The sequence below is a fragment of the Parasteatoda tepidariorum genome, chromosome 3 (genome assembly GCF_043381705.1).
Source record: "Parasteatoda tepidariorum isolate YZ-2023 chromosome 3, CAS_Ptep_4.0, whole genome shotgun sequence".
Taxonomy (NCBI): Eukaryota; Metazoa; Arthropoda; class Arachnida; order Araneae; family Theridiidae; genus Parasteatoda; species Parasteatoda tepidariorum.
This window is the reverse complement of record NC_092206.1, coordinates 67,577,906-67,588,846: the sequence shown is the minus strand read 5'-3', so window position 1 is coordinate 67,588,846 and position 10,941 is coordinate 67,577,906. Positions and strand designations below refer to the sequence as shown.

General features: G+C 28.2%; 1 protein-coding gene and 1 non-coding gene across 2 annotated transcripts in view; both read right to left on the bottom strand.

The window, feature by feature from the left end:
• Nucleotides 1–2,476: 2,476 nt before the first annotated feature.
• On the bottom strand, nucleotides 2,477–2,558 carry TRNAS-GCU (transfer RNA serine (anticodon GCU)). Its single transcript has one exon. It is a non-coding gene; the product is annotated as a tRNA-Ser (tRNA).
• A 4,646-nt stretch (nucleotides 2,559–7,204) lies between these two features.
• Nucleotides 7,205–10,941, bottom strand: part of LOC107454357 (nucleolar GTP-binding protein 1) — a 28,764-nt gene continuing 25,027 nt past the window's right edge. Inside the window, exons 14-18 of the mRNA XM_043056323.2 lie at nucleotides 10,013–10,125; nucleotides 9,848–9,935; nucleotides 9,688–9,756; nucleotides 8,285–8,413; nucleotides 7,205–7,438 (exon numbers count right to left, since the gene is read on the bottom strand). Of these exons, the coding sequence (XP_042912257.1) occupies nucleotides 7,286–7,438; nucleotides 8,285–8,413; nucleotides 9,688–9,756; nucleotides 9,848–9,935; nucleotides 10,013–10,125 (552 nt within the window). The 3' untranslated portion in view covers nucleotides 7,205–7,285. The remainder of the gene's footprint in view (nucleotides 7,439–8,284; nucleotides 8,414–9,687; nucleotides 9,757–9,847; nucleotides 9,936–10,012; nucleotides 10,126–10,941) is intronic.

Below are 10,941 nucleotides of genomic sequence, written 5' to 3'. Positions count from 1 at the left end.
AAGTTTTGAAATTTCGAAATTTGTACTATACTGTTAAATTGAAATATTATTTTAACTAATCAAGCGGTATTTAATGTTTATATTTATTTTATTTCTAGGTCATTGATAAATGTTGTGAATTTTGGTCTTGATTCTCTGTGAAACACTCGTTTAATACTCCCGATTAAAGATTATATCACTAATAATGTTGATAAATTATAACTCTTTGATAAGTTTTTACATTATCCATTTAGTGTATTTAAAAAGTTACAACCAATGTGTTATTGTAATTAATAATAAAACATATGCGTATTTGATTAATCATGTATAATTAAAAGCGAAATTAATTAATTATTCAGCGAATTAAATTAAAAATATTTAAATAGATAAAATTTCCTTTNGAAGCCAGCTCAGTTCTTTGGAGAGAGAAAAAAAACAGAGCCCGTAATTGTAACGCGTTTCAATAAAATTAGTAGAGTTCACCGGTTATTTATACGGTGTTACGTAAAGCTAACTCAATTCAGAAATGATAATGTTTTTCATAATGGTTATAGCCTCAAACTACTGGCATATAGATTTGGTGCTCAAGCCCAGACAACGCCAAAGAACATTTATCTTGCATTTCGTCTACATTAGCAACCACGGACAAAAAGCACGCAACTCTTTTGCTCTACGACAAATGCACCTACGACATTTGCATTGCACCACGTTTGACTTGAATCTACAAATAAATCGTCTGAGTATCAAACATCGTCAAGTCCCGAACTGAAGATAACTTTTAAGAACAGTATTTATGGACAGTAGCCATATATTTTACGAAAACGTATCTATGCGCAGTCTTGTACTTTATGGTAATGATAATTTTATGGACATAAAATTACATTTAATGCTAGTAATTTAAACAAATTTTGCCGTCAGAAACCTTAATTTAAGGATGAAACGGAAGGAAATTTAAAATGAAGTAATGGGTTATTTGATTATGAAGTGAGAACTAACACTTTACAATGAGAAAGACATTTTTATTCAAACTGATGGAATACCACAAGGATCTAATTTTTCATCTCTCTTAGCTAACTNTTTAGTGTATTTAAAAAGTTACAACCAATGTGTTATTGTAATTAATAATGAAACATATGCGTATTTGATTAATCATGTATAATTAAAAGCGAAATTAATTAATTATTCAGCGAATTAAATTAAAAATATTTAAATAGATAAAATTTCCTTTCATTAATTTTTTAATTCATCAAGCTATTTGTCGTTTTCTTTCATGAGCCCCCCCCTAAATTCAAACATATGGGCGCCCCTGATTCCGAATGTTCTTGTGTCACTATTACTGAAATGTCTTATTCTGTCGTGAAATTAAATTTCTTCCTTGCGTTTGCACGACACTTTCGCTTAAACATTTATGTTTTGAAAAATTTGCTATTATTTATTCAATGAAAATGCAGAGGGAAAAATCATCTCATTGAGCCAATTAGATTGTTTGAATTTTGTTTTCCTTAGTGCGTTAGAAAAACATTCGATACCAACTTTTATTTTTATCAATTTCGCTTTAAACAAAGTAGAGGGGAAAAAAAGAAATAAATTTTTACAATTTGATATCAATGTATACTATAAAGATATTTTTGTTCTTGTGAATTTAATCAATGTTAAAAGAATTTTTTATTTTTTATTAATACTATTAATAAAAAAAGTCTGCAAATTTTGCTCATAAGTAATTTCGTAGAAGTTTCAATAGATAGCGCCACCAAGCTTTTGCTGATTGGAATGAAACAAAATGTAGAATTTTCATCCTCTTTTATAGCGCCATCTAGGTATTGAAATATAATATATTGTTATTTTGAGTATTCTTCAGCGGAAAAATAAAGCCAAATTAGATAAGTAAAAAGTTTTGCGAAGAATAAAGTGCTTGTGAACTGACTGCCTGGTATCACAATTTATGTTTTAATTATTAGTTTTAATTCTTCGGGAAAAATAATTAAAATTAAATATTTACTAGAATTAATTTTGCTATTTTGCAATTCTAGAGATAAAGCATAAACACACTCATAAGACATTCTTAATATGTAGTTTAAATTTAATTCCTTGATTTCTCTTTCATATGAAATATTTATTATTGAAATTCAGTCATTTTAAATTCAAAAGAATTGTTCCTATGCTCGAATTCTTTCATTATTATTACATATTTTTAACTGATTCTAATAGGATGGTTTCGGAAAACTTTGCTTTCCGTCAGAATTCCTTTTAAGTAAAAATTTTAGCTTATTCTATTCTAATTTATTAATTAGATAAATCGCTTTTATATAAAACTAATATATTTTCTTTAACTATATAAACATACATAAAGGGAGGGGTAGTCGTCACTTCTAAAATTAATAATTCTTACTAACTTTCACACGTCCGTAAAAAAAAATATTTTAAAAAAAAAGACGAATCAAGCATATGGAATCGTCATTAACTTCTAATTCAAACACTAAGCAAAATATTTCGCTTTCGACGAGGATGGGATTCGAACCCACGCGGGCAGAGCCCAATGGATTAGCAGTCCATCGCCTTAACCACTCGGCCACCTCGTCATATTTCTTTTCGAGTATTGAATATACTAATTCAAAATTACTTTTATTACATGATAACTTTCTTTCTTTATAATGTGATCATACGATTGTCATACATCGTATTATTGTTCTTCTATAAATGTATTCGTAATATTTTAATCACTTTATTGATAATATTTTAATCATTGTCGATTTTTTTTAATAAAGATTTTACATTTCGTAGTAGACATTCGTGGAAAATATAAATGTACGAGTGATAATTGCACGATCAAATAATTTTTCTCCTTTCCTCTTTAAATTAGAAACTTTTATTTCTACTCATTTATGTATGCCCATTGAAGAAGGGATACAAAGGACATGTCGAGATTGAATTGACGTTTTTGAGCAGAGCGAAACACTAATTTTAAAACCTTCGATGCTGTTTCGGGAGAATTTATAATTGCAATTTAGTTCTAGAGGACATTAATATTTCGATAAAGAAACGCTTATTAATTATATTATAAAGGCACGCTTTAACTTTAAGGCATTTAAGGAATTAATGTCTTTATTTTGGAGAAATGACATTTTAGTACAACTTGATAAAAATGAAAAATCTGACAGTAATATTTAATGTTCCTTCGAACATGAGTCCTATATAAAATTTTGATTAAGTGCAATAAGTTGATAAGTGCAATCACAAAAAGGGGGAATATCATGCTAGGCAGAGAAGCATCTCACAGGCGAGTAAATCAACCATCGTAAAGAATATACAAAAAAAAAAAAAAAATAGCTGAATTAATTTCTTTAAAGATAAAATGTTGATTATTTATCGACATGAATGAGTAGTTAATTAATGGAGTGAACTGTCCTCAATTTTAATACCATGAGATAAAATACCAATATTGCGTTTCTGAGTTCCTAAATTAAGTCATTTAATGTTTTATCTTAACACATATAGAGAAATATGATAGCATAAATTAGCGAAATGCAGTTATTGAGACATCCACAATATCATGAGATATGTCTAATACAGTATGGAATTCATTTATTAAACTATTTCTCTAAAAAGTTTATTTTTGATTAAATATATTTATCTAACTTAAAAAAAATTGTTTTACTCTCAAATGAAAATTAATAATTATCAACATATAAGATACATCAGTTAGGAAATTATGGTTTTGTATATTCGAGAAGGAGGATGTTTTAAAAAAAATATCTTTATGATACTACGCTACTACCACTTGATACAATTCATCGCCATATAATTATCTACGTTATCTTTATGTATTTATTCTTAGACAATGAACTTGAAGGGGAAAAAAACGAGTTTTTTTTTTCAAAACTTTCTTTTATATGCTTAGATTTTCGCATACTGAGATTCAGTATCAATACTTCCAAGGGTACTCAAGGAAAGGGTAATAGTTAGGAAGGTTCTTGTTCATAGAACTGAAACTATAGTATGTCAATTTATGTGCAGTGAGCAAAAANACAATCCGCGCAAAAAAAAGATATCACCCTCAATAACTTTCTTTCTAATAATCGGATTTTTCACGTAAAATATATGTAGTGCTAACAATTAATTAAATTACGCCATCGGGCACAAAAACGTACTTTCTCTGAATAAACGCATATATATATATATTCATATTTGATTCTTAACCTTCAAAATATAGAGAAATAATATACATAATACAAAAATAATCGCTAATGTTGCTCTTTTTTATTTCTTTTTTGTATTTAGTGAATATAATATTACATGTGCGTATCAGAAATTTTCTCGAAGAAATTCTCCGATTTAACTTTTTGAAACCACTCATTTTTGACGAAATTATTTACATTTGTAAATTTTGTGGCCAGAATTTTTTAATATGCAATAAAATATTTTTAAAAATATACTTATTTTAATTTGTAATTCAATAATTTTGTTTAGTACAACTTGATAAAAATGAAAAATCTGACAGTAATATTTAATGTTCCTCCAGACACGAGTCCTATATAAAATTTTGATAAAGTGCGGCCCTCGGCCTCAGGTGAATTGGAAACCCCCGATCAGGAGCGATAGCCGCAATCAGGAGAACGATTCAAAGCTCGGACCCCTTGTTAATTTAACTTTTTGCGTTTTAAGTTACATTTTTAAAACTAATTAAATTTAAAAAATTATACCCCTTTACTCAAATGTAGTTTTTAAAATGTAACGCAACATTGACTAATTTCTCCAATCTAATACTGTCTAAAAGAAATATCGAAAAAAAGCAATTTATATAAAAACTTGTGATGTGCATTATAATTTCTTAGATATTTTACAATTTTTAAAGCATCTTTTTCGTTATTTGCCCTAAAACCCAGTATATAATTAAAATAATGCAAATTTGGTATTAGCATTAAATCTTCATACTCAAAGAAGTTAAAAACAACTTATATACAAATAATACCTTATAAAAAGTTCATGCGTTCAAATACTAAAATCTTGGTAAATTATAAATAATTTCAAATTTTATTTTTAAAGGAGCTGAAAACGAAAGCAATCTTTGCTTTTTGCGCAGTAATCAATTAAAAATAAAAGTTGTCTAGAAACTTCAAAATCTTTTTCTATGATTAAAAATGCTCGGGAACGTGGAATATATCTTCTATTATTTCATTATTTTTTATTCTCTCAGCTTGGTTGACAATATCTTATTGATTAAGCGGCTAGAACAGGATTAGATTAAATTTCTAATCCAGCTATGGCGATAATTCGTGGCGATTTTTTTGAGACGGCGCAAAACTTCCTAAATTTTGATCCAATTTTCCACAAAATTTTGTCTATTTTGAGGGTCAGGAATCTAAATATATGTCTATTCAGAAAAAGTGCGTTTTCGTGTCTGATTTCGCAACTTAATAGGTTGCACTAAATAATTAGCATATTTGAAGTCACACCAAGAAACCATTAAGATTCACACTTGATACGTTAAAAATCCGATCATTAGAGCGAATTTTTTTTTCAAGTTGCTCACTCTACTTCAGTGTTACAAATGAATTAGTTCATATTACTTCTACTTCTGACTCTCAAAATATGGGCTATAACAAATCTTGAAGTCTAAATTATTAGAACAGTGGCCTAAAACTTAACCTTGTAATTGTAATGTTTACTCCTGAAATAACAAATAGGCTTAAAGCGTTTTTGAACTAATAAATAGGAAAAATCACGCTTTTTGCATAATTCGTAACGAAAATCAACACGAAGAAAGATTTTGATATAGGGAAATTAAGCATTTTGTAACTTATTAAAGAATCTTACCAGAGTCCAATGCATTTAGAAGAAAAGAAATTCTATAATAATAAGACTATAATAAGACTTGGAAATTGCAGAGATTGAATTACTGAAAATTATATTTGCTTTTTATAATTTGTCTTGAATTGTATCTTTTAAAAATAATAATAAATATACATATATTTACTTTGATCTGATTGTTTAAGATGCTTTTTTGATACATTTCACAGATACTACTTAGTTCTTAACATATAAAAATTATACAAAAAAAAANAAAAAAAAAAAAAAAAAAAAAAAAAAAAAAAAAGACTTATGAAAGCTGCAAAACTTACATTAAAAAAAATAACTAATTACTTTATGCAGATCCTAAGCTAAAACCTTGGAATAAGTTTCAGTTAAAGGAAAATATGAGTGTTTTCGTTTTCCAGGAAACTCAATTTAAAAAAAAAATCTATATGCAGACAAAAAATAATAAGATACAGTACACTCTCGATTATCCGGTTTGCGGATTATCCGTGCTCATTCCGGAGTCACAAAAAATATAAAGAGAAACATTTTCAAAATTAAAAAACTTTGATTCATGAAGTTATAACACTACAAAATTTCTGGAAGCAATATTCGTTATTGGATTACAGTATATGGAATATCAGTAGCATGGTCAAGGGTAAAATCATCTATGTTATCACGATCTTGGAGAGAGATCATACCGCTTGATGAACAATCTTCTTCAAATGTTCAAGAAAAGTATGATAACAGTATTTTCGAACAAGCAAAAGGAATCTAAGGTTTCGAAATTCTTGATGAAGAAAATTTAGAAGATTGGTTTCCAGTATTTGACAGATGAAGACATCGTTATGTTGTTAAATCAAATAGTGATGATAGTAACTGATGCAGAAGATGTAGTAAATGAGGGAAATACAATTTCTCATACTGCTGCTCTGTGGAAAATTTATTAGATTATATGGGAGGATTTGATTACGGTGATATTACTGAAGTTCGTAAAATATGTGTATCGATAAATGGCGAAGACGCATTACACATTTTTTTAAAAGGAAAATTCCTAGTTTGATGTTTTACAGCATGCAAATGTGAGTAATTTTTATATTTTTTGTACTGATATTGATTTTTTCTTTAATAAAAGGAGTTTTCGGATTATCCGTGTTTTTCGATTGTTCGTGCGACTGTCCCGGTGATTAGCCCGGATAATCGGGAGTGCACTGTACTTTCTTTTTTATGTTTTAAAGCAATTAGGATATTGAACTGGAAAGTTCTGGTAACAAAGAAAACCATATGGAGAAACGTTCATAGAGAAGGCCATGGTCCACCCCAGGCTGCTGTGTCCATGATAATGCCTTACCCTAATGATCCTATCTTTACTATAGCGTTATGGTACAGTTTAAAGATGAGTGAAGCAATGTACAGCATTAAAACACCAAAGAAAAGGTGAGTACATATTTAATAACAATTTACAAACATAAAATGTATTTATAATTTATAACAAATACTATAGGTGCTCTATTTATCGACGAGATGTTTTGCCGAGTGTACGTTTTCCTACAAACAAATGTTTTGGTTTTAAGTCCAATATCTTTCTGTCACCTTCACCCTTCTTTGCTAATCTATTACTAGCACGTTGAGACAGTTTTGAAAGTGTTCTAGCCCTCTTCTTCATCTAAAAGGGAAAAGTTACAATTTAATTAAGTGCAGCAGATACAAATAAAAGACAAGTTAAGGTATCTCCAAGTAATTAGGAACATTATTTATGCTGGTTTAGAATAAGTGTTAATAAGTGACAATTCAAGATGAAAGCCTAAAACATGCTTAAAATAAAGTGTTCCTACTAAATTTCAACACCAAAAAAAGGGGGGGAGGAATAATACGTGAACATAGCTGCCAACATGGATAGGAAAAAATCCAATAGATTTTACAGAAGAATATAAATTTCATGATAATTGTAGCATAATGTACTAAATATCTTACACATAGGGAATTTTAGGGATTTTTATAGTCATCAAAATAGAAAAACTAATATTTTCCAGTTACGATTGACATTAATCATAGATCTGTTATGTATTAAGTTTACTCATAATTCATCAATGATAGTTAAAAAATTTTTTTTAATTAATTTTAAAAAATTCTTCTGAATAAAAATAAACGGAACATTTAAAAACAAAAAAGTTTTGTACTGATTTCTATAAATGAGGTTCGAGTCATTATGTATTAGTAATACTTATTTCAATATTCAAGCAATAATCTGTGCAAAAATTTTATTTTGAGAGGGATTTTTTTTTACGAAACTACCTCAATTTTAGGGAATTTTTTAAAATGTAGAAAAACCAGGAGAACTTTAACTAAACCAGTAGACCAGGCGCAACTTGCATAATCCAGTAGAGTTGGCAGCTATGCACGCAGAAATATAAATTTGAGAAGTATATGTAAAGATAAATATTTTAAATGCAAAACAAATGTCTTGCTAAATGAAAATTGGCAAATGATATTGAATCAAAAAGGGGAGTACCTTGACATCTCTAACACCAGATTCGTCTCTAGGTATTCTGGAGCTACTGCGTACTCTTCCTTCGCTATCTTCTCTCTTTCGCTTGACTGATCTCACCACTCTACCCACTTGAGCATCATCAAAATGAGCCTAAAAAAGAAACAAGATATGTATTAAGTCTTTTCACAAAAACTTTATAGGCATAGATCAATATGATGAAAATTACAATAAGGGAAATTTATAAAGGTTATTTTTTTTTACACACAGTTGAACCAAGACAAAATTGATGGGTAGTTGAAACTATTTTGTATTATCTGAAATACATATCAACTAATAAATTAGCAAAAATGCATTTGGGATGATTTAGTAGGAGAAAAATTAAATTTTATCAGCACTATTTAAATAATGTGCACGCGTCTAAAATTTTCTTTATGTTTTCCAGGGGTAATTGTGAGCCCAAGTCAAAATTCCGAAAAATTTCTTAAGTTAAATAAAAGTTCAAATTAAAAAAAAATTAAACAATGTTTTTCTTTTTTCTCAATATTTCTTAGTTTACTTAAAATATATTTAAAATTTTACACATGACCTGGAGAAGTAATTAAAATTTACAAATATGTCTTTCTTTCTTGAGTTTATGATTATAACAACTATTTACTGATAAAAAATGAATATTAATTATGAATATTAACTTATAAAGTATCTCTCTGGCTCTCCCTTACAAACAAACAAAATAAACTGCGTTTTTAAGTTCCACCTTTGAAAATTTGATTTCCGGAAACTTCTGTGATCAATGAATTTTTGAAACGTCTGGATCTTTAATCTCCGGAAACTTACGGATCACTGTTAGCGAAAAATCCGGAAATCCGGGGAATTTTTTTCGGAGCACAATCAGTCCTGATTTTCACAGTAAATTGTTGTGATCAAAATTTAATTTCAACCCAACAGATGTTAAGAAAAATTTCTAAATTAGAATATTATGTTGTATAGATTAAAAGATACTTATAATTGATCTACTGATTCTGAAAAAATATTTAAATATTATAATATATTGATCTAATTTCTGTACACATGTATTTAATCAGAATATGTTATCATTGTATACTTAGTTTAATTTTCACACAGAAATATAAACTAGAATTTTAACAATTGATATCTTACTTGCTCATCAAATTAACTTATTCAACTTAGTGTTTGCTTAATAGAAGTTAAAGTAAATTATAGATTTGTAGCTTTCAATAGAGTTGACATTGTTTTATTTTTCAAGTGTTATCTGCAAGGCTTCAGTATTTGTGGGCAAGTCACACTGACTTTAATCACTCAGTATCTTCTTTAAGATTCATATATATAGGGTCCAGTATCAAATTCTTAAATTTAAAAATATATAGATTAAGATCTGGAAAAAAAAAATTATAAGCATTTCTTACTTTTGTGTCCCCTAATTCAACTCCTAATTGCCTCATTTCCATCTTCAGCCTGCTGACACTACGTGTTCGCTGTGAATAAAAGAAAAAAATATTAACCACGGAATTAAGGCTAGATACATTTAGAAGGAAAAAAAATCTTGCCAAAATGTCTTATACTAACTTTTTTAGCTGTTCTCGGTAATTTTGGTTTAGTAATACTCCTTTTCAACTGAGATTCAATTTTAAGAATGCCTTTTTTCTCACGAATCCTAATAAAAAAATAAATTTCAAATAAATAAAAAAATACAATATTCAGAATTTAATACAATGCTATTAAAATAAATACCTTTTAGCTAAAGCTCTAATATTTCTTGTATTTTCATCATCATCACTTTCACTTTCATCATAATAGCCAGCTGACTCTCTTAAGCCCTCCTCTTCTTCTAGCTTGTTAAGTTTCTATTAATTAAAAAAAAATGAGAACACAAATTAATGGTTTACAATCAATAGAAGAACATTAAAATTTTCATTTTATTAAAAAATAGAAAGTCTGTAAGAAAATTAAGAATCTCAATACACATAATTCAGAAAATAGAATTATTCATTTTTTAAACTATTTAAATAAGTTTTAATTTAATAATAACACTTTAGTTTGAAAAGTGCTTACATGTGGTGCAGAAAAGAATTAAACATAAATAAGAAGTTTTCAGTCAGCAAGTCTACATTTTTAACAAAATAGAGAATGTAGATTTCGAATCGTTTGCATTCTTATAACCAATAATCAATAAAAAAATTTTGAATTTTTCAAATAGAGCCAGTGTTTTCGTTACAGAAAAAAAGTGGGTGAGAATTTCTCAAAAACTGGGTGAGATTTCAAAAAGTTAGGTGAGATTTCTAAAAATGAAAAAAACACGAATTGACTTGGAAAAGAAATATTTCATTTTTAACATCTTCTAATTTTTAAAGCACTGAATATTTTTGCTGCATTATCATATGGAAAGTGTTCTATATCTACTTTTTCATCAGCTATTCTCATTAGGTTGCTCAAATGCTTATCAGTCAATCTATTAGTATATTTTGTCTTAATTCGGTTTTGGGTGCAACAGATGCTGAACTATTTGGAACCACTAAGAAAATTTGTAGCATTGTGCACACACTTTCCTATCCTCTTCACCTGCCAGCATAGGCTTTTCAATTATTTCTGTTATAGAATAGTGAAGTTATTTTCATGTTCATACTTCATGCTAGTATTTGATCCGTATCCGTTGAATATCC